The sequence below is a fragment of the Tyto alba genome, unplaced genomic scaffold, assembly GCF_018691265.1.
Source record: "Tyto alba isolate M040663 unplaced genomic scaffold, T.alba_DEE_v4.0 Super-Scaffold_10, whole genome shotgun sequence".
Taxonomy (NCBI): domain Eukaryota; kingdom Metazoa; phylum Chordata; class Aves; order Strigiformes; family Tytonidae; genus Tyto; species Tyto alba.
In genome coordinates, this window is record NW_024881262.1 from 26,821,507 (window position 1) to 26,845,433 (window position 23,927).

General features: G+C 43.7%; 1 protein-coding gene and 1 long non-coding RNA gene across 3 annotated transcripts in view; one reads left to right on the plus strand and one right to left on the minus strand.

Annotated features, from left to right (window-relative positions):
• Positions 1-7,766: 7,766 nt before the first annotated feature.
• Positions 7,767-23,927, minus strand: part of INPP5D (inositol polyphosphate-5-phosphatase D) — a 63,789-nt gene continuing 47,628 nt past the window's right edge. Inside the window, exons 17-33 of one of the 2 annotated variants that reach the window (XM_032990555.2) lie at positions 22,931-23,127; positions 22,005-22,122; positions 21,400-21,496; positions 20,009-20,147; positions 19,228-19,336; positions 18,983-19,071; positions 18,662-18,743; positions 17,396-17,485; positions 17,119-17,232; positions 15,926-16,008; positions 14,797-14,884; positions 13,892-14,041; positions 13,036-13,129; positions 12,693-12,800; positions 11,780-12,052; positions 9,646-10,222; positions 7,767-8,896 (exon numbers count right to left, since the gene is read on the minus strand). In XM_032990555.2, coding sequence (XP_032846446.1) covers positions 8,894-8,896; positions 9,646-10,222; positions 11,780-12,052; positions 12,693-12,800; positions 13,036-13,129; positions 13,892-14,041; positions 14,797-14,884; positions 15,926-16,008; positions 17,119-17,232; positions 17,396-17,485; positions 18,662-18,743; positions 18,983-19,071; positions 19,228-19,336; positions 20,009-20,147; positions 21,400-21,496; positions 22,005-22,122; positions 22,931-23,127 — 2,411 coding nt within the window. In that variant the 3' untranslated portion in view covers positions 7,767-8,893. Of the gene's footprint in view, positions 8,897-9,264; positions 10,223-11,779; positions 12,053-12,692; positions 12,801-13,035; positions 13,130-13,891; positions 14,042-14,796; positions 14,885-15,925; positions 16,009-17,118; positions 17,233-17,395; positions 17,486-18,661; positions 18,744-18,982; positions 19,072-19,227; positions 19,337-20,008; positions 20,148-21,399; positions 21,497-22,004; positions 22,123-22,930; positions 23,128-23,927 lie in introns of those variants that run through there. The other variant, XM_032990554.2, reaches the window with a different exon arrangement.
• On the plus strand, positions 10,800-14,243 carry LOC116961076. Its single transcript, XR_004406755.2, has 3 exons — positions 10,800-10,989; positions 11,663-11,781; positions 14,025-14,243. It is a non-coding gene; the product is annotated as an uncharacterized LOC116961076 (long non-coding RNA).

Consider the following 23,927-nt stretch of genomic DNA (forward strand, 5'->3'; position numbering starts at 1 on the left):
CCCTAAAGAATAACAAAAGCTTTTGCTATTATGTCACCTAGCAAAGCCAAGAAGTACGTGACACTTTGATGGGGCTTTGGAGAACTAAATGACTGGTGCACGTGGGGCACTGAGGGCATGTGCTGGCTTACCGGCCATGAGTCTAATGTTCAAGACTTTGCCTCTTATTTTTAAAGTTAGGTTACTACTGTAAATGAACATTAAGTAGTTACTAAAAGCTATAGAGCTAGCAGAAGGGTGATGTATGTCATCGCCCAAAATAGAGACCTGCAGTACTATTTGATGGGTGATTTTGTAGTCTTTTCCCTAAATCTCCACCAGAAGACAACCTCCAGTTCCAGCAGGGCATACAGAGCACCAGTTATGAAGCTTTACTGAGTTACACAGCTGTGTGAAGAGGGGGGTGGTGAAATGAAGTATGGTTTGGGGGTTTTTAGATAGGATTACTTTGAAAAATTATTTGCAACACAGCATAAACTACAAGGGCAGCCTTCACTGCACTAGCAGGTCCTGTCCAGCATCACAAAGAAACTTACGCTGTCTCTGGCAAATGTGAAAATCCATAACAGCTTGCTTTATTGCTTTATTTTAACTGCTTAACTTCTTAAGTAATGTGTTAGGTAACCATATTATTGTAATTTAATTTGAAACTGGACAGGATTCATAAAGCTTTTTGTCTCAGACTACCTAAATTGTTTTGTTTTTCTTTAGAATAAATGAATGAAGATGCAATTATTAAATTGTAACAGAACAAAATAGATGATTCACTAGATTATTACACTGGAGGAGAGAGCGCTGCTGGCTGAGTTAATAATAGTTCATGCACAGCTCTGTCTTACAAGTACACAATACACAAGGTTATACATATTCTCTACAAAACTAATTTGGCCAAGTGTAAGCACACAGCCTACTTTTTTCTGCTTATTCATCATAAAATCAAATTAGATGTTTAAAAATGTAAAATTACTCGTAACTGTCATCTTAAGTCCTAATTCTACAGATATAGTTACTGAACTCCTGAAGGGCAGTGCTGAGAGAAATTCATCCTTTCAAATCTTCTTCTCTGCATCTTAATCCTCTGCAAAGAAAGAGGAAACTAAATGTGAAGCATGAGAAAAAGGAAGACAAAAATACAGAAATACAGGGATTAGACTAAGTTACTCCTCTCCTGAGGCTTTTACCTTGTCCTTAATACATAATCAGCCCCAAAGTCCCTCACTACCTTTGAATTGCCAACCACTCGTTTTCCTTCAGCCTCTTCAACAAAAATCCTTCGTTTTGTTTTTGAGAGTAGCCTTTTCTCACTAAAGCTGGGAGAGAAAATAATTGTCCACTATTTCTTTCAGCATGGCAAGAAAAACAATCAGTGTGAGCAGAAATGGGATAAGAAAAAAAAGTGCGTTCTCAAGATTTAGATAAATTACTGGAAACACTGTATATGCTTTACTGTTTACAATAACTGCTAGACTGTTCCAAGGGAAGGATTTAAATTAATTCTCTGGATATGTTAGAATCTTAGACAAACCACACCATGTTAAAGATGCCCACCTTTCTGTAATCTCTGATTTCCATAGTGGGCAGGACATTCTGATTGTTTTTTTACAATACCTGCTAGCAATACTTTTACCACTCCAATACAAAGTTCCTCTTCCTTCTTAAATTCAGCTTAAGCTTCTGGCAGTCTTTCCAGTAACACATGCCTGCTCCATTTCATCATCTGTCATCTTGCTCTCCTTTTCTATCAACAAGCATTACAAGAACATGTGATAAAACAGCTCATTCAGACTGAAAGTGTCTTTTTTTCTCCACTTGAATCACCTTTCTGCTGCTATCATCATTAAAATCTGCCAATTCGTTCAACAGCCTAATTCAGGCATAAAAATTTAAGACAACTAACAAATCTAATGATTTTCAGAAAACTCATACCACAGCAAAAAAAGTAAATTCTATACCTCCAGTGAGAGTAGGTTGTATTCCACATGCATTGAGATTGAAACTTTGCTTCCCGTAGAAAGCTTACTGTGGGTTTGGTTGTTGTGCATCCAGGATAAAAAAGGCAAAGGAGGAAACCCCTTCTTCAGCAGATGAAAATAGAGGGAAACACAGGGAGGTGATTTCAGATGTTAGCAGCTGCTAAGGAAGAGATATTTGCACCCAGCCTGCAAGATTGCCCAGAGACACAGAAAAGGCTAATCTCAACATGTTTTCTTGATCTGCCTTCCACGAGGGCCGGTCCTTAACCAAGGTGATGGGCCAGACGTTAAGTGCCTGTCAGAGAGGTTCATAGTGAAGCCAGGCAGAACAGTCAAATGTGCACTGTACTGGTCACAGATAGAAAGAAAAAACACTGAGACAACTTCCTTCTGCACCCAGGTGTGCCTGTATGTGGGGCCATGCCACATCTTCACCAGCTGTCCTAGTACACACGCTCGTGCAGTCTGTGCATGCTAGCTGTGAGGTTAAGCCCTCCACCACGTGGGGCATAGTGTCCTTCTAGGGGTATAATCTTACCCCTAGACAACAATAATTTGTATTTAATTATTTACAAACGAACAGGGAGCTGGAGAAGAAGCAACATCTAAATGTAGCCCAACGCTGCCTTAAGTCAGCCAAAAAGTACCACTAAAGACCAAAGCTGTACGCTACAGACCATGTTTAAAAAGGATTTAATGAAGAGTCTTTGTGCCAGTCCTCTGTGTAACTTCACCACTCCTGGGGTGTGCTGCTCATTTTGTGAGATCTCTGTCATGCTTCTGAATCCACTTCTGTTTCTGATGGCAAGCTCCACTCCAACACTCGCAGCAGCTGCATCTTCCCATGCAGACGCTGCAGACTGAAGACTGCAAGCATGCCAGCGAGCCGGTTTCCAGGTCAAAATTCTCTTGACAAACAGGATGCTGTGCAGCATGATGAATGTAAGGTACTACCTCAGGCAGGAGGAACCAAGCACACAAATGCAGAAAGATGTGTAGAAAAAGACCTAGGGTTTGTATTGGTTCACCAGCTGAACACGAGTCAGCAAGCGCATACCATCACAAAGAAGGCAATCCTCATCTCAGAGATAAACAGGGCTGTTATCAGCAAGAGACATGAAATGATCCTTCCCCTTTCGTTGGCAAGAGCAAGGCTTCTAGTAGAGACATGTCCAGCTTTAGCTAGCACATTTCAAGAGAAATCAAGAGTGTCAAAGTAGCCTAGCAGGAATGGCCAAAATACATAGAACTGACCCAGAGCAAAGCTCTGGGCAGCTGGGATTGTTTACTCTAAAGACAAGAAGGGTGATGGGAAGCATGAGAGTGGTATGTAACTATCGTGTGTCAGAAAATTAAGAAAATAACCTTGTTCGTGGGGGACAGGACTAGACTAAAAGTGCTTACAGTTCACCAAAAAATTTCCACTAGAGATGAGGAAGGGCTGGTAAGGCTAGTGTAGCTCTGAAACAAACTGCTTGAGGAGGATGAGAAACTCCCACGCTGGAGGTATGTAAGGACAGGTAAAAACATCCCTCAGTGAAGAATGCTGTGGTTTACCCTTTGCTGGCATGGGGAATGGATCACATGGGTCTCTTCAGGGTCCCTTCCAGCCTAATTTTCCAGAGATTCTGTGCTAAGAGAGCTGTGTTGTGATTGATACTCGAGTGATGAAACATCCTTGCTGAAAGGCGAGTGGAAGAGTTTCTGATGTGACATTTCCCTTTAAGCCCACTGCAAGGTCAGACTGAAGTTTGGGCTCAGATTCAGTTACTTCCTTTACTGCTTTCTGACTTAGAACCTGAAATGTTCATTTTCTGGGAAGATGCTGATCACCAGTGTCCTTCCCAAGGGCTAAGTGAAATTCAAAGCTCCATTTTGAAATTAGGCTTTGTTTTGGATCTTTGAGTTTACATTTCAAAAGAGCGAACATTTGCCACATCTGGTTGTTTTCTTTGTGCTTACAAGCTATAATTGTGAAGATGCAAATTGCTGTAAAGTATGGAGCAGACATAATTTCAGTGATAACTCTTCATCCTTTCTATTGCAAAGGTCTCTTGTTTCTTTTCCAATTTCTTTGCCGTGTTTCCTTCTTCCCTTCTCTGGGTCGACCTGTTTCTGTTGGAGATGGCTTTTACGCACCTCCCTTCTGCTGGATTCTCTCTCATTCCACAAAATCTCTATTTGCTTTTCTGCAACCTTTCTGCTTGTTGCTGGACCCCGTCTCCTTCATCCATTCCCATTCATTCATTCCTTCCTGAGCTCAACATTTACTAGCCTGGTGTGTGCTATCTTTATTATTTATGATATAATCTAATGCTTTGTGCTATGAGAATTTAATTTATTCTGTATGTAATCTAGTCCAGACCTTGAAAAAAAAATGCAATAAAGTGTTAATAATAACTGTAATGTGTAGCAGATTACCATCCCTGACACAGACTGTTTTCATTTAAATACAATCACAGAAGCACAGAATAGTTGAGGCTGAGTGGAAGATCGTCTTAGTCCAACCCCCAAAGATGATCTGTAAATAACAAAACAGGATAATGGTAATGAACTGAGAACATAAGTTCAGGGAAATTTGGTCCTTTATCTCATTAAGCATCAGAAAAAATATAAGCAATTACAGCCAGTAAAAAAAAATATCTCTTCTGTCAACCTGGGATTCAACCGTGAAAGAATTTCTGAGAGACTTCAGAACTTTTAACACAAATGCAATCCTAAAATACTTCTCATTAAGAGCCACATTTGCAACAACATCATGCACACATTGTGGAATTAGAAAGGAGATTCATGTGAATGTAAACCTGATGTTTGCTTATATATATATATAGAAAGAACAGCTTGTACCTCTACAGCTCACACCTTTTCTACACTAGGGAAATTTGGCACGCTGAATTGACTGTTTGGAGGCTGTAGCACAATGAGCCCCCTCCAGAGGCGCTTGCAGGAACGCGCTGGCGACTGCAGCACCTCTTAGGCAGCAGATGTGAGTAGCTATGTGAGAGACAGTTCCAGCTGTACACTGAAAATAGGGAAGTCATAGACTCCTTCATTAAATACTTCAGCCTCAACAAAAGAGCATCACGCAGATGGAGCAGACGTATATTATGGCACCACACTGTCAAATGTTACTGCAGACCAAGAGAAGCCTTCAACCATCACCTACATTTTCCTGATGCACAGTCCACCTGCTGCATCTCTGATTTATGTTATCGTCAAGGGATACAGCAAATAAGAGTAGGGATGGCGTCTCTTTAGTAAATGTCCTAGAGGGGAAAGTGTGGATTTCATCAGGCAGAGGTTAGGGAAATACGTAAGTATTTGGATATTGTGCACTTCCAACCAATTTGTTGCCATCTGGAGCCACTGGTTAGGAGATCTCTGGGAATTGCCCTGTGTCACCTTGGTCAGTTAGCCAGCCCTGACACCCACAGTTCAGTCATACACAAATATCTGAGCCTTGAAAATGTTAGAAAAATTAGAAGCTTTGTTGGGGGCGGGGGGATCAATTAATTTTTGGACAATACATCCCTTCAGCCACAATATAGACAAATTTAATTGTGCTGTCACAAAGACAACAGAAAAATGTGGTAAAAATTCCAGAAAAACTTCCATTTTAAAAACAGATGGGAGGACGGTGACTAAATGATTAGTTTTAAGTTATATAGAAAAAGAGTGCTTGGCCCCAGCAGACTAGAGGTCTAAGTAACATTATTTCTAACAACATCAAAATTATCCCCTTGCTATTTTGAGTGACTAACTCATCTTTATTTGCTTTTTTTCCCATCTATTTGCCCTCCTCCTTGAGCCATTTTCCTTAAGACCCTACCTTTACCAGGGAGGAAATATATAGCCCACTACAACATTTTACAAAAAGCTTTAACCCTGTGATAGTTTTACAGTTGAGAGGACAAGTAAGCTTGCGTTAGATGCATCAAATGCAGGCAGGAAACAGCATTTTTAAAAGTTACTGTCTTCTACAATATTACATCCTGTAGCTGGGAACTTAAAGCATTTTTGACAGATGTGTCTCCATGGAAATAAGTACACTGAGACTGCAGCTATTGTAAGAATTTAAAGGACACCAGAAGGTTATGGATACTACATCTGGGGGAAATCAGTCAATTTTTGGACAATTCATATCCTTCACTTCTCGTCTTCTATTCGCACTGCCTATACTAACTTAACTGAGGAATAACATCGACTGCAGGAAAATGTGCCTGGTTTGGCAAGAGAGGGTCATGGGCCGAGGGACATACGAGAGTGAAGCAGCTTGTGTTCAGTCCTGCTTTCACCTGGTTCAAGACACGGGCAGTAAAACCAGCAGAGCTCATCTCAAAGGCTTTGTGACAGAAAGTAATACCAAAACAAAACAAACATAAGCACAAGACTTATTTGTTAAATTCAGTTTTCTAATATTCACATCTGGCAAGCTCCCACAGTTGGCGTTATCAACTCTACCATCTCAAGGTACAGCTGGTCTTACTATAAAGACAAGTATTGCGCAGTGTCCCTCTACTTTTTTGCATCAGCCCATCTCTACCACTCTACATCTAAGCTGCTCACCTGAGAACTCTCTTCTGCAGAGGCCTCAGAAAGCCCTTTACAAAGCCTTCTTGTGAACATTTTCTACTTGCAAAAAGTGTGGTTGCATTTGCCATCATTCCTGTCATAGAGACTAACTCAGACTCTTCTTGGAGCCACGAGTGATAATTCATACCCAGCTCTTGATCTGGGTAAGTAATGCATTTTTAGCATGGGAATAGTAAGGTATTTTTTTCTTGTAGAAATTTGGCAGAGAGCTTCTTTTCTCCCCCAGCAATATGCCTTTCTAAAGGACAGGCCAAATCAAGTACTCAGATGCTATATGATGCCTTAGTACGTCCAGTGTTCTCAAATTCTGCTCATCTGAGCCAAATTTAAGCAGCATTCCCAATTAGGAGAATATTTTTTGCAAGAAGCTATCCTTGCTTTATATCAAGATTTTATTTTGCAAACTTTGGGGAATATATTATTTTCTACAGCTTAGGATGTCAGTGGATAGACAGTAGCATCACAGAAACCTGTCTCATTATTGAGAAGTTAAGACTTTTTGTAGAAAGCCTGTCACATTTCCATCTCCGAACATACATGAACAAACCACAGAATTAGCAGGAACTGATCTAACTCCCCATATTGGACAGAAAGCTCACCTGCTCCAGGAGGGTTTTACTCTGTGGCCATATGAGTTCTTCTGGAATCTGGAATAGAAAAGTGAAATGCTCCCCAGGGCCAGGGAAATAGCACAGCTACTGAATTGTGGGGATTACACAGAGAGGATTCTGTTGAACAAAGCAAGAGGAATGTAAGATCATGGCCTGTCTTGCTGACTTGTAGGTTAGAGAGCCAGCTGTTTCAGTAATGATGCCTTGAAACCCCAGCCTGCATGTCAGAAAAACCTCTCTCTAGAAGATTTCTACCTTACAGATTGTCCTCTTCCATGCATTCTCACAAGCCTATGCTTGGCCTCTTCTGCTCCAGTAAAATTACTGTACATTTTCTATACTCATACAATTAGCAACTGTACCTGCTAACAAGTGCTAGAATTTTTAAACCAGCTGTATCCACGAAGGGTCTGTGCACACAAACGCATCCTCAGTTGCAATATTGCAGCAGCATTGTGGTGTCTTCCCTGCACTCCTCAGTGCCTTTGGTGTTTCTTCTGGGCAGGGACTACTGTTGCTGAGTGAGCCGGTGTAACACCCAGCTAAAGCTGAATCATGTGGCAGGCAGTTCTGAATTTTCAGTAAAGAATGATCAGAAGGGTGACTATTTTATTATTTTTAAGTGATCAACATAGAAAGAATAGCAACAATTAAGTCACAAACAGGCATAGCCTAATTGTAACCATGGCATTAATACTTAACATAGGAAGAATAGCAACAATTAAGTCACAAACAGGCTTAGCCTAATTGTAACCATGGCATTAATACTTAACATGAATATAACAGAAATTACAAGTATGTTAATATTATTCATTCTCAGTCAATGAACAGAAGTGTACAGTAAGGTCAGCATTAATCTATTAAGAATGCTACAAAACCAGCCGGCCAGTGTCCTTCAAAAGCAGAGTGCTTGCTGTAAGACAGGCTGGAACGACTGCTGTCCGTCCCTTCAGGCAGCTATCCTCCTAGGCTGCCTACGGACCCTGCCTGTTCTCCCATTTCTGCATGTAGTTCTGGTATTTCCCTTTGTTTGTTAGGGGTACAAAAGCACTACCTGCTAGAAAAAAAAAAAAAAAAAAGAGCTACAGTGCCAAGGGCCAGCCCTCACACTCTACATGAATAATGCATGTGTGCAGCCTGGGAGCTCACACTAGAGGCAAAGCTGGCTCCCTTGACAGTGTGTGACATTCATCAGTATCTGCTATTCAAACTCTTTTTCCCACCCTCCCTTAACTCCTTGCTCCATGGATAGGACATGCTTATGGAGCTGTACCGCTTTCAGAATGCTTTCTTTTACATATCAACTCTTCAATAGGAATTCTGTAACACAAAATAAAAATTTTGCTTTTGTGGAAAGGGGGTTCTTTAAATACACCCCTTCCATCTCCTAGTCCTTACACCGTACCTTCTTCCTCTTTTTCAAAATATTTACTAATGCATGTACATAACCACCTGCCTCTTAATAGAAGTACCAAAGTGACACAACAAAAGGCTAACTTGCATTTGGTATTGTGATCCTGGCTCCTCTTGGTCTGAGCAACATAGGATAAACTCAGCTAGAACATTTTCGTAATCATAGAGAGGGATACATCCTCAAAAATAAAATTCCCTAGTCTTTTTAGAACCAGACCAGAGGACATCAGTATGAACAAAGAAGTAATCTCCATCTTTCTTCCCATCAGGATTCCTCCGAAGGTGCCATCTGCTGTGTCGTTTTCACTGTTGAGAGAAGAGAAAACATCAGCTTGTCTACTGTCAGTTCTAAAAGTTTTAATGGAGAAGGGAAAAAAAACCCCACAGCTTGCTCAAGTGGGCTCTCTTTTTCTCCCAAACCCATTTACTAAGACCTCCACCTACTCCTCCTCATCCAGCTAATGACACTCTGGGAAAAACAAACAAACAAACAAACAAACAAACAAACAAAACCCAACAAAAAACCCACTACCCCAGAAAAGTAGACGTGTGATTATTTCTGTAGAGGGTTCAGTAATGTTTTTGGACACTATTCTAAGTTGATAAGTGTTTCCCATAGATAACTACTTTTAATTATCTTTTGATTAATTACAGCAAAACAAATCTATTAGCCAATACTGGTGCTGTCAGGCCAAGTTTGGACATTCTCAGAAACAACAGAGTATGCACCAATCAAGCAATAACAAAGTAGCTGACTGTTTGCATTCATCTTCTGGCCATCAAGCTGAAACAGTCCAGAAGAAGTTAAAACTTCATGCAAAACTGATGCCATGATTTCACGACGTGGTATCTTCCGCAGCGATATTGCTTTAAGATACAACCCTGCATCTCCTGCTCGGCAAGCCTTGCAGGTCTGTGGGACAGTGCTCTGAGCTTGGTTAGGGAATACAGAGCGAGGGCACAGTGATTAAGTCAGTACTACACTAGTAGTGTTCTGCAGTGACACCACAGTCTAATAAAACTTCCACCCTGCCTTATTCCCAGAGGTAACACACCGGTGTAGTTGTCCTGCCGACTGGTCCCTCTTCCGTCCGATGCTTCCCGGAGTGTGGCAGCTCTGAACTGTCCCGATAGTCTCGGCCCTTGGAGATCTGCATGTCCAGCACTGCCCGGCTCTTCGAGGGAAGGGGCGGCTTGTTGAACTGTCCCTGGATGCTTGGGCTGACCTCAGACCTCGATGGCTTGACTAGTTTTTTGAGCGGTGCTGAGTTTTCTAATGATGTAGTCATCTTTGGTTTGCCTTGAGTCTTTTCACCTGTATTCTTTTCTTCGGATTGGCCAGAGCAGGTATAGGACCGAAATCGCTGTGTGGGGACCAGGAAAGGTGGTGATGGTTGTTTGCCAGAGGTCTTGCTGCACTCGGGCTCCTGTGACTTTGTGAGATGACAGCTCTGATCAGGCAGTGGCGGCTGCTCTTTTCGCAAGGCCTTGGGGTAGTCCTGCTCTTTCTTTGATACCACCTTGCCCTTGGAGCCCATCGAGCCATACAGTGGATTGTCAAACATCTCTGGCTTTTGCTGTCCCTCCTCCTGAAGCAAAGGCTCTGCTGTGGTTTTCCCCAGTTCAGGTGGCCTACAGTCATCAAAGCAGTGTTAAAAGGAAACTTGTAAAGAGCAGGCAAGAAACACTGATGTAAAGAGAAAATTGATAGGAAATGACATTATAAAATTAAACTGACTGTACAAATGGGTAACAGGATAACAGTTAAACTTGGGGAGGGGAGGAAGAACAGAACTGTGTATTGTTTTTACTTTGTTTAATCATTATTAACATGACAGCTGAGAGAAGATATGCATCATACTGTATAAACTCCCTGCTGGACTATAGTCTTGTTGGAGCGATACTTGGCTTCTCTTTAAACATAGATAAGCTACTGAGCCAGACTGTGCCAAGTGCCTTGATGGCCCTGCAACATGCACAAATCTGAATTTAAATATTAATAAGAATCCTCAGATCTGGCAGAGAGGATTGAAATGGCTGTCTGGACAGTTAACGTAAGAGCTCACATCACACTGTAGCATTTTACAACTAGGTCAATCTCCTCTCGCTACCACTGCCACATGGTGTTCCTAGGGAAGGGATAAAACTCCTTAATGCACCCAAATGCATAACACGTAAGTAATAGTTATATACTGTAGGGTGAGGCAATCATTGTGCGTTCGCAGCTGAGCCATTTGAATTGAGGCTCAGGCTGGAACGACAGCACAGCTGTACAGTGGGACAAGGGAGGTCTCGTGGGTTTTGTATGTCTCAACCTGATTTGGCAAGGCTTTCATCTGGAGAACTGCCACGAGACTTAGAAGATCAGCAGCCAGATCACTGAACAGCGTGGAATAGGGGTGAGCAGCACATGTTCTTTGGGTGTCTTCATATGAGTTGTGTTTGTTGCTTCAGGTTATTTTCTGGAAGTCAGTACATGCAGGAGCAAAGAGCTGAGAGCACGATGAAGCATTGTCAGGTACATAACAGACTGAGGCAGTGCTTGCAGCTCTGACTTCTGCAAGTTCTGGCTTACAGAGTGCCACATACGTTTACCAGTGACCTCTAGCCTAGACTCAGAAAGCAGGGAACGAGGACACTGACTGCACACACGCACTGGGATGGAGTAGCCTCATCACTGTACTAAGCTGGGTAGGAATGGGGTATTTTCAATTGCTGGATGGAAATTCTGCATCAAGACCTGTGATGGATGCAGCACACGGATACTAACTTCTATAGCAAGCCAGACATTTGTGTAGTAGTGTAAGCAGAAATTCAGTTAAAGTACTTCACATATGACATGTGAAGGAGCTCTCCTTCCCATCCAGTGGAAAGACATATGCCACACTCTTCCCTTTTATTCTTTGTTACTACAGTCAACTCTGTACTAGTCTTCTCTTCTCTTGGTAGAGAAATATATGTGTAAGTTTATTTTTGGCTTTCCTTTCACTAAAGTCTGAAGAACTGCTACACTAGTTTTCTTTGAGTATGTGATGTCTGCATGTGTGACCTTCACTTTCCCTAATTTTACAGATAAAAGACTGAAGGAATATGCTGCATCTTGAACCCTCCACACAGATAATGAAACAGTGACTGTGCAGAATGACAGGGGAGAGGGAACTAGCTCCAGTGCAAAACTCAAAGACTCACAGGTACTCTTGACTCCGACTACAAATGCTTCTGTTTACTGTAGTCTGGAGGGATGTTTTTGGAGATGGAGGTGACAACAAGGGTGATGTGGAGGATGACTGACTCTGTCCCATTACAGAGGTAGCCTCTTTGGGCTGTTGCTCGTAGCTCCAGAGAGAAGGTGGCTGGTCTGGTGAAGGTATCTGCTTAAGCTGGCTGGTTGCAGAGGGTTGCTGAGAGAAAGAAGCCATCCCCAGGTAGTTGGGGTTGCTGATGTCTGTGGGAGTGGAGCTGCTGAAGAGAAGAAATATTGTTAGGAAGATACATGCACAAATACATCTATTTTTTTGTCTCCCTGCCAGCTACAAAGGAGTTAGTGCCCACTGACTGCTGAGATTCAATACCACCTACTTTTTTTTTTTTTTTTTTTGGTCACTGTTGTTTCAGAATCAGAGAATAAGTGGGAGTCCTGTTAGCGCCTCCCTCCCCTGGGTCACTGGAGAGGAAGCAGCTGGGTCAAGGCCACGTCCCCCAGCCCCAAATAGTTCCTCTGGCTGTGGCAGACGCTTCCATTTCCACGATGCAGAGAGCACCCAGCTTCTTCAGCCACATATAGGGGCTTTTACAGGTTTCTGGGCCTGGCAGCTGCAGCAGGACAGCTCCAAACAAGAGGCAAATCGCAGCACCGGGCAGCCCTGTGCAGCATAGGGATATGCTGCTGGAACGATAGGAGAGACATTTGGCCTTTTGAGGTGCACCCATATAGACTAGCAGGCAGAAGACAGGCAGCTGCCTGCAAAGAAATGCACCTGTGAAACAGGAGTGAAAGGACAGCCTTTCCCACAAGCATCCTATGACTCTGGGAAAGGAAAAGACAGGCACCTTGAGCATGGCTTCCCACCCCAAGCTGGCAGGGGTAAAGCAGCAAGATTACCGTAACATATCCTCCTTTCCTGGGTTGTCTGGAGAAGAGGAAGCACTTCCCCAATAGCGAGCAATGGCTGCTGCCTCTCTGGCCATCAGATGAGTAGATTTGGATTTTCTGTTGGAAATAAAGGGGACCTTTTTAAGTGGGGTGCAGGGACCCAGTCTGACTAATACATTCTCAGCTTTTGAAGCTTTGGGCACAGGAGCACTGACCAGCCCTGATGAGAGAACCACAAAGGCAGCTTCCCAGTGCTCACCATGCCTATTAATACTGCTGTGACAGCAAGCCCAGCTTTGTGTTTATTGAGCCAACTAGTTTTCTGTCAGTGACTTACCCACTTGCCCTTTACCTGTTAGTCTGATCCCAGTCTTTGCTAGGCTCTAAGTTGCTGATGTTCTTTGGTTTCTGCCCAGCAATTTCATCACGTTCAACCTTGACAAAATCTGAAGGAAAGAAAAGGCGTAAAAGAGTGTTTTGTCAGCTTCAGAGTCTGATTCCCTAAGTTTTCTGTGTTACTGCTTGTATTAAGGCATCTCTCTGTCTATCAGAATGACAGTGAGACAATTGTAAACAGTTGTTGCTATGATGTTTTCAGCTGCCCACTAGTGCATATCATGCTTTGCTGACATAGGAAGAAGTGTGTATCTTGAACTACAAGGGTCATGACCCCCCAAACAGTTATATACAGGTCATTTTACCATTGACAATAATAGTAAATGTCACGAGGCTGCTTTTGTACTCTGAAAGAGAGCAACAGGTAGTGAGGTGAAAATAAGCAAAGTTTGTGATCTTTTAGCTGAGGAACTGCTTCTTGAGAAGCTCACACACTCTTTGTAGATGTTCCCCAGGGTGACGGGAGCAGAGGGAGCTTTGGCACCTTGTCATATAGCCACTGCAAGTGTAAATAAGGTACCACCATTCAATGAAATCAGTATCAGTGACAGATAGGGGGCTCTCTCAGTCTGCCGAATTTACTTGAAAGATGAAAAACCCAAATGGAATTGCTGTGTCTTTCTGGAAGAGTACAGGTATACTCATGAGAACTAACAATACTCACATCTCCTTGCAGTTGGCATCAAAAGCTCTTGCCTCTTTGGGACTAAAAGCACTGCAAGGATAATTTTCAATTCCTTGACAGTTATCAGAAATCTTCTGAGATGGATATTGTCTAGAGTGAGCATTGCAGAGATGGTCTTGTTCCTTACCATACAGTTTTTCTCTCTGTTTCCCTTGCGATGTTTGTAACTTGATTTCACCCTGGAAGACCCCTGTTTTCTCACCATGGTGTGTCAGCACAGTATGGATAGGAACTAAAGATTCTGTTGCTTCTATTCGCAGGGCAATGCAGCCTTCCCCTAGAGGATGACAAGGAGACAATGAGCCTGGGACTGAGAAAAAAAGGCATTGAAATCTCTGCCTCGTGTCAGTCATCTACTGTCACTGTGCTGACAGGGCTGAGATTACTGGAGAGAATCTGCTCTGGATCACAGTGAAGAGTGTAAGATCTCTTGAGAAATCAGGGGCGTTCATTTCACTTCTTCACATATGTGTGAAGAATTTGGGCATGGGAGACAGCCACAGGTGACTACAGGGTTCTGAGCTTCCATTACTGGTAAGGAAAACATAAGCCTGTGACTGCCATTTCAGTTAATGGGATTTCAGCAAAGAGCTTTCTGTGGACGAGGACTGCAATCTCTGGCTGGTTAGAATCTGGAAGAAAGCAGCACTGACAATGACTTTTCTGTAGCCAGGAGAAATGCATCAAGTAAGTGCAAGTGAAATAGGATTTGTATGTTCTGAATAAACCATGTTTACTGAACAACCCCTGATTTAATTCCTGTGAAGTACTTTCTTTTTAAGCCCCTGCTCTTTTGGGGCTGGTAAAGCTCACCCAGATTGTTGCTTCTAGTTCATATTCCTCTAATCATCACTACCTCACAAAATATTGCTCACAATGTATTTTTCTATGCATTTAGTTCTAAACCAGAAGTCAGAGCATCATAGCTGTTCAGTCTACAAGAGTTACTTCTGTTCTCTCCCACTCTTTCAGAGGTTTGGAAAAATCTAAGTAGGTTTTGACTCATCCAGAACTTTAGAGAAAAGCACTTACCATAAGATTCATCACTGTCTGATGACTTAATGCTGATCAGGATGTGTTGATCCAGTAGGTATTCTGGGTCTGAAATAATTGGAGTCAGCTGCAAAGACAAGTTAACGTGAGTCAATGCAATAGGTTGTCTACATGAACACAGTTCTCCCTGATGCTCAGTCCCAAATGAGTAAAACTCAGCTGAACAGACCCATGAGGGTATTGTGTCACCCCCAGGATCAGCCTCTTTGATGATGTTGGGAGATCTGTGGTAGAAGGCTACACACTTTTAGAGTCCCCCCCACTCTCGTTCCCAGCACAGCAAACAGAATGATACAAATCAGACACTCACATTGGGCTGAGCTGCAGTTTTTTCCTACAGTTTGGGTTGAAAATTGCACTAGAAGGAAGTTATCTGGACTCTGATTACAGTCTGTTCCCAAAAATCTGCTCAGCTGTTGTTACAATCACTTATTGTAGAGTCTTTCCCCAATCTCTCAGTGTAAGGCACTCTTTCCAAAGTCAACAGTTCTTCTTTTGGGCTATTCAGAAGGGCACTGACATGCACATTTGCTCCAAATCCAAGAGCTCTGATAGCTCTTCCAGCTCCTACTGTGCCAGAAAATGGAGAACAGCTCCAATCTCAAGGATAGCACTTGTCTTGACACTGACATGCAGACACTACTTCTGGCCACTGATGATCTTTTTAACACAGGTAAAAAATACTTAAGTCAACTTTTCTCAAAAATACCAAGAAAAAAGTCTTTGTCTCAGAGGGCAAAGAAACTCCAGCACAGCTGTTTTATCTTCCATCTAAAACTAAAAAAAAAAAAAATGAGCGTGCTTAAAAGACTTGTCAGCAAAGTTATGTTCGCTAAAAAGGTGAGAAAAAAGTCACGCTCCTGAGTGACATAATCAGGCCAGCAAAATTCCTGATACAGATGCAAGTGTACTGGCAAGAAAGTCCTTTCCTGCTCATAACATACGCTGTTTAGCTTAATCCCATCCTGCATTCTTACAGTCCCTTCTCAGTGTAAACAAGAATACAACCACGTAATGTTTAAATAAGGAAAAGACGCAATGTTGCTTATAGGTTGCAAGTGGAAGGGCTTCTCTTCCATATGGATATGGAAACCTAGCCTCAGTTTACCTTTGGAAGTGCATCAATGAACTTTACCACAAGCTCCCCTTCATTCCCATCCTCATTTTCTCCTTCCTGGCTCTTCACAAAACCTGCGAAGTGATGACAAAGGAGTTCACCAGAAGAGAGATGGCAAGAACTTGGCTACAAATCCTTCCAGATGCCAAATCTCCAAAAGGCCTACAATTTTTTTCCCACTTGGACACTAGTTTTAAAAGTATTAAGAAGCTTAAAGTCTGAGCTTTGTGTGAATGTTTACACAGTAAACTTACAAGTGATTTTACTGGAGCATTGTTAAATGGTTTTATTTTACAGTTAAACTTGGCACTGAAAAGCTCAGTGCATACATGGACTGGAGGATAAGAACATGACAGCTCTTCCTACGCCACTCAAGATAGCACACTTTTGAAATTCTAATTTAAGATTCGTAATACACTGTTTCCATAGAAATTTATGCAAATTTTGATACAGCCAAAAAATAATCTTTTATGAAACCGTCTTTGACACAGCGCTCTGACATGCGATAATGTGATGAAGCATACACCAAAGGCATGCTGTCCCACTTACAGGAGCAGTCCTATGATGGGGAATCGCTTAAAAAAAACACAGCAAGGGCATGTAGGCTCGCATTACATAAACAGCTGAGACTCGGCCCTGCAGCACAGGGACAGGGAATAAAATCTGCACCACTGGTGTGTACGCAATCCCATTTACAGAATCAAATCACTATCTTTCCCTTCACTTTAAGTTGATCCTCTGACTTACTCTTTTCAAACCAGGGTAATTAAATTATTTTTATTAGCATAATGCAGATGCTTTATTTTGAAAGCACCTGATCATTTGCAGCAGGCATGATTAGAAATTTAATCAATCGTTTGCTAAGTAGAGATTTTCCATGTGATAAGCAAGAGCAACACGTTTCTCTCCAAGAAAGAGATGATCAGATTGCCAAACAAGATGGAAGAGATGGTGGAAGGCTACATGTCTAAGCATGGATTACAGCTGAATGGCTGCGAGTTTCGGATTGTATTGCTGACAGTATAGGGTGACTTGTAAACTACAAATCTCTAGGACATCCCTTTTTTTGCACTGGAACAAGTGATCTACACAGCTGTTTATTTAGATCAAAGCAAGAAGAAGGGGAACTAATCCAAACAAGCAGGAAACTTTGACAGAAAGAATAAAGATGGGCAAAAACATACTTTCTAAGCAGCTAGAGTGAAACTCGATGTAGAACTTGGTCTGGGACTTGGTCTTCAGAGTAGCATAGCAGTGCAGGAACTCTATCTCCCCTTGGGAATCCGTGTACTTGGAGTCTAGGAAAGAGGAGGGGAAGATAATGTCATTTTCAGTAGGAGATACAAAGAGGGCATTTTTGAGTGGACTCTTTGAGAATCAGCTTTTTATTTCAACATATACACAGCACTGCCTTTTATAACCAAAGGCGAAAACAGCACACTTGCACCCAGCCTGACTAACCATTCTTTGAAACAAACTGTGAGGTGACTCCCACTTCAAAGGTGGCAAAGACAGGACTGTGGTCACTTGTCATGATGTCAGTGGTGCAGCCTGCCAACAAGAAAGGGAGGATAGTTACTGCCCTGCGTTTCTGCCCTGCTCCTGTGAGATCGCTGCAATAGAAATATTATTCAGTAAATTTCCAGAAAGCATCACTGTCGCTGTGGTAACTGTCTCTAGTCAAAGGTGTTTCTACATAATCTCATGTTAGTAAATAGAAATGTAACTCTTTTGTCAAAATACATTAAGATTTGGTTAACGGACACAACTTCACCATGTCATTTTGCAAGTGACTGTCAGTGTCAGATTCCCCCTGTGCAATAAGCAGTTTCAGCCTTCCTGGTTGCCTCTGCAACATGCACAGCTAATTAAAGCTCTACTGTGGCAGGAAGTCACTGCTACTCCAGTGCCACAGAGCAGCTCATGGCTCAAGATTAACAGTGAGTGAGCGGTCTTGACCTAAGCGCGCACTGAGTCCCAGAAAGCCCAGTCTGTTCGACAGAACAGCGTATAAAAGCAGATGACAGACTTTCTAGAGCTGCTTATTTGACCACACACCTCATCATCATAGGCTCTGTGATCAGATCAGGCCACCTTATCCCCCAAGATATTCCTACAGCCCTCATCCCGTGCATAGGAAACCATCAATATTGTACTCAGATGCCTGGTCCTAAGTACACTGGATAAAATTTCAGGAATTAGTATCTGAGTCTTTTTTTAAACAGGTTTTGTGGGCTTCCTCTCTTCCCTGCACTGCACTTTTGTGACATTTCTCAGCAAGAAAGGGAACAGGCTCTTGGTACCACACAGTCTGTTTGGAATATGATTTGATAGAAGAGAGATGTTTGAAGCTCCAGCCTCTGCAGACTGGACTGTGTACACAGGGTCTGCCCTGCTGGCACCACCAAATAAGGAGCACCTGGTGGTAACTGCAGAGGAAGAGTGGCTGTTGCAAGAAATAACTGGTGTAAAGTGATCCTACAGCGTGGCCTAAAGCTGGACAGCTGCAGCTGTGTGAGTGGTATTCTGTATATAAAAGAATAACGGAATTAATTCCCAACCTTGTAAGGTTACAGGCAGAGAGATTTGGATCCACTCTGCCTGGTTTAACATCGGGTCCCTCTATGCTGAGTGCCTGGCAGTGCAGGGAGATCCTACAGACTCTGCTCTGAATCATTTCCGTTTCAGACTGATTGCTTTGCTATCTACAATCTGTTATCTACCCACCATAGGACTGACACACAACGTGCACCATAGGGTAGGATTTCCAGAGCACTCGATCACACCAGGATGGCAAATTGTACTTCATCTGTAAACCAAAGGAAAAGTGATGTCAAGAAGAAGGGAGAGGACCAGTTCACAAAAGAACAGGAAATTCACTTGCTCAAGCACCATGTATTTGTGTCATATATTTCAGTTTGTATTGCCTCCTTTCAAAACACTTACAAGGACAGAAAACATGGGGATTGGTTTAGGTCACTTTCTTCTGTAGGAGTTACTTTCCCTGCTCTGCTATATACTTCTGAAGGGAAATCAGGTTTCACCTACCCCTGTAGCTTTTTGCTTGGTGTAAGCATACTTCTCCCGGGTACCTCTCTCAAAACGGTAGGTTGGAGCAAAAGTAATCTCTTCTTCCTCTGAAACAGAGAGATAGCTCTGTTACAGTTTGGCCTGTTGAGAACCCTCATCTGGGCAAGACAGCCGCTGCCCTGTACACCCTGCCCCACATTAAGTCTGGCAGAGAAAGTTGCTGGAAACGGGAGAGGAACCTGCCAACAAACTGAGAATCTTACCGAACTGCAGAAACACCTTTTGGTCCTTTCTCTCTATGAGAAGCTGGTCGAAAGCCAGCAGCTCCGGATACTGCTGCTGCCTGATCTTCTGGATAATATTCTCTGCTTCCTGCCAACAGGGAAACAGCAGAGCTGCAGATGATGCAAAACCTTCTTATAAATACTCCCTTCACCGGTGAGCTGGCAAGTGCCTCTGAACCGTTTCACAGAGCTGTACCCCCTGCCACTTCCCCACCTTCCCCTTCACTGAAAGGCCCTGGTCTTTGCTGTGTGGCTGAATATTTGTCTATCAAAACAGGCATCAAAATGCCCACACATCCCCTACACAAGCATACACACACACAACCAGATGCACATCAACACCAGGCTTGCTGTTGTCTCCCGCCTACTGAAACCTACCCAGTATTTATTATGGCTTGCCTGTTTCTGAAGGCCTGTTCTGAGCCATTAAAAGCTAACCAAACAGAGCAGAACGGCAATCTCTGGATCAAGCTGTTCAGGGACAGATGCTCGCTCACAGTGGGAAGGAGAGTTGGGAGGTTTGGGGAAGCGATGCTGCCTGGAGCAGCAAAGCGTGCCAGACGCCATTCCTGGGTCCATTAACCCTCGGAGAGGGCAAAGGGGATCTCCTTACTCTCCCTCAACTGGTGTCACATTCGTGCCCTGGGGATCCCTTCAGCCTCCCCTCTTTCTGCCATGTCACCCTCGATCAGAAAAAGATAGCGCTTCTATAGCAACACAGTTATTTTGTCTCTCCAGGGATTCATGCAGAGTCCCTAACCGTTGGGGGCTGTTCCACACGGTAGTTCAAGTCTCCCAGCCAGAAAAGATGAGTAAAGCGATGAGTGATGTTAAACGGACTGAGTTTCTTATCTCCCAGTGTCAGGAAGCGCAGGATGTTCATGTAGTTCTGGTTGCGTCTGTCAAGACAAGAAACATCTGCCTGACGTACTAAATTGCCATGCAATTTCCAAACGCCTGGGCTGGCAGGGACAGCCGCTTTGCCAGGCAAGAACCGATCCGGCTCAACACCTAGAACGTGCTCAGTGCCTCCCGGTGAGGCAACCGACTCGGTGCAGCCGGTAACGCAGCGCGGCTCTCACGCTGCGCCTTGGACTGTGTGTGGCCGGGGGGCAGGAGGGCAGCCTGCTGTCGGGAGAGGACAGCGGCGTTTGCAGCAGCTCTGGGCTGCTCTGCCTTGGGTGTCAGACTCTTTCCACCTGAACTGAAAGGCTGGAAAGCTGTCCTAAAGCCACTTTTGTTGCCTCCCGGGGCTGTGCTTTTCTGAGCCGCATGCCCTAGAAACCCAGCATTAGACTGTTGCTTTCAGATTTCAGCAGCAAGCACGTAACTAGATTTTGGCAGCTATTCCAGACCCTGGGGAACCCTTCCTTAGAAGTTAAATCCATCAGTGGCAGAGGCCCTGTGCAGAAATCCCACACCATCTGTTTTCTGGGTCCTGGACTGAGAAAAATGGCAAAGCCAACCTCCTCATTTCAAGTCCTCTCCTCCCAACTGCTCCAGCACCTCCCGGTGGGGGCACAGATCTCCCACCAATGTCGGGATCTTTGCCTTCTAGTACTGTGCTGCACAGAGCCTGCCGAGACCACGGAAACTCATTTCACAGCTGGCGGTAGAGAATGAGCCACCGCGGAGACATTTCTGTGCTACACACCTCCCCCTCCTGGTACTCCTGACAGCGGGATCTCTCTCAGCTGTGCCCCAGGGCACACCACAGCTCCCCTGCTCGCAGCACTGCCTACAGTGAGGAGGCAGACAGTCCCCTTCAGCACATTATTCTGGGATGGGAAAAGCCTTCCCACATCTCTCCAAAACACTGTAGATCAGGGAACTCATTTCCTCATGTGCTGGCCTGGCATGACAGGTCACACAGGTGTTGTGTGAGACATTTACACTTGGCTCTGAGATAATTTTGCTGTCCATTTCACCTGCAACCATGTGGTATGGCCATACAGCAGAAGTCTTTCTTTCAAATGGTGGCACAGTGAGCAGTGTCTTTAGCACAGGTTGCCCTCCCAGGAGACATCTAACAATTTTTTATGCTCAAAAAAACATGCTTGTGACTACCTGGTGGGCCCTCCTTTCAAATATGGCCCAGCAAATTTCACCCTAGGAAAACATCCATTTTTGAGAGGGGAGAATGTATCTTACCTTTGTTTCTTTTCACTTCCTGAAGTCAGATGGCTGTTAACAAACCCAAAGGAGGTTCCATTAAACATGAATGACACCCCCACAGCTCCTTTATTACCTGGAAAAAGATAAGCCAAAAATGTCAAGAAATCAATCCACCTCCGAGCTGAGCCTAGCAAAGATAATAAAGCACCTAGCACATCTTAAGTGGAGGATGGAGAAGAGAAATAGGTTGACTTAATCAGCACAGAAAGAATTAGTACATACAGCACAGATTGTGGGAAATTTTCTAAGGAAGTTAAAAAAATTTTAGTTGAAGGGAAAGAAGTCCAATTTCCTTGTGAAACCCAAGAAAGTGCAATCCAATAGCCAGTCAAAGGTGTTTCCTGGGAATACAAGTATATATACATACATATGTGTATACACAAGTATATACGCAAATAGATTTCCTCTCTGACAGGGTAAGATATAGTTATTACTAGTGGGGTATAACTTCAGTACCACTAGTGTCAAATAAATGTAGTGAAAGGAGTCTTGTGGAGAAAGCGCGGTTCCATTTCAAGGACAGTATTGGCACAGACTGAACAGATCTCAGTCCTCTGGACAACACCAGGTCTGTTCCTCACCCAGGGTGTTTGCGATGCCTGTCTTCACGTTGTCAGTGCAGATGTGGCTGATGCGGTTCTCGTGCTCTGGCTTGGCCAGTACAACAATCCTGATGTTCCAGAGGGTATGGATTGCTATCTGCAGGGATGGGGAGGTTAGAGGTTATATATCTGCACATACCTGTGGAGCTGCACTGCAGTTGCAGCCTTCCTGACTCCTTCTGTAGTACTTCTCCTACACAAATTTTCTTCCTGTGCTCAGGATATGCTTTCAGTCACTTTATTCAACTGTTGGGTGGGAGGGGGGACCTAGCTATTTTCTAGTGTTATTTTCTAGTTAATCATTGGATTGACTTGCTTGCACAAAATACAGTTCCCCAATCACCATGAGAGCCGTAACTCCCACTCTCCTGTTGCCTTCCAGATATGCTTAGATTTGTTTCTTGACATCACTGAAACTCAGGAATGTCCAAACCTGGTTTTATTAAGATTCAGTTTCTTTTATGATTGTGCCTCTCTGCTGTTACATCTCATTTTGAAAGTTCAATATCCTAGGGTGAGATCTAGGCTACAGCTGGCTCAGTAAGTTTTACAGTCTCCTCCTATATGAAGGTCCAAATATCACCACCACTTGACTCAGGTGCTCAGCATCTGCCTCTTGCTCCCAGACTGGCAGGCAGAGTAGCTTCATGGCAGGGTCCCTGCTTTGGCTGTGAGGGGGGGTCACTGTCCATAGCAATATGTCCATCTGGCCAGCTCCAAGGGAGGATCTCATGGAGTCCACAGACAGATTCAGCACACTCTCCCTCATCCAAATGCTATGACAATAAAGGGAGGGAAGGGGAGGAGGTGTAGGCATGATGCCACTTAGTCCTTTCTTTTATTTGCACAACATGTACTCCCTCCATATGCCTGAGTTATGTGCAGGAGCTGGAATAACCCCTCACCACTTTGAAGCTGATACTGGTGATTTCCTGCAGGGAATGCCTCAGGGTCTCCAGCCATTCCTTCTCCCCTTGGGGATCCTCCTGGGTGCCAATCACATAGATGTCATGAGGAATGTAGTCAGCAGTGTCATCACGGGTCCTTCCCTGCCCCTTGGAGAGAAACCAGGAGGTGATCTTCTTTGGGGGAGGTGCAGCACCTTTTATTAACAAATCAAACACCAAAGTAAGTCAGAGTATGTTCTGTCAAACCCAGGATACAGACAATCCATGGGGACAGAAATAATAGGCTTCACACTCAGTCTGTCCTGTATCAGTTTTGTATCAGCCAGGGCATATTATTCTAAGATGACAAAGAAGTTAACCCCACCTGACTCACTGATGAAGGAGTAACTCTGCTTTAACCATCTTCCTCTGTTTCATTAGCTTATCAAGGCCAAGTGTAAAGGTAGGAAGCTGCACTCCTGGCCTGACACTGTCTTTACCTTAGCCCTAAAGTATGACTGAGCACAAACAGCTCTGCTTACAGCAGTTGAACCAAGTTTTTCTCCGAAAATTGGAAAAATAACTTAAATTCCACTGTCCACAGCTACACCCTGTCCCATTCTCTAAATATAGCAGATACTCAGCTCTCTTCCCAGGCTGGAGATGAACAATCCCTAGTCAGGTTCAGAAGCAGCTGACGTGCAGTTATTGGAATTGCTCCTGCCCCTTCTGCAAGGGGGAGGATGGCATACGCTGTTGCACCAGCTTTGTGCCAGTCACAATTCCCTGTCATTGGAGAAATCCTTCAGCACCCTCCAGGGCCAACTCTTTGACTGTAACCATGAAAAGTGTCAAACCACATGCCAGAACAAGCCTAGAATTCAGCCCTTCCCATGTCCCAGTAAAGACAACCCTGGTGTACAGATCTACTACAGAACAAACACAGTGTCTGGAGCTCATCGTGGCAGGTGAGCAGGCATTTTGGCAAGCGTCTGAAGGAACGTCCACGTCAGAA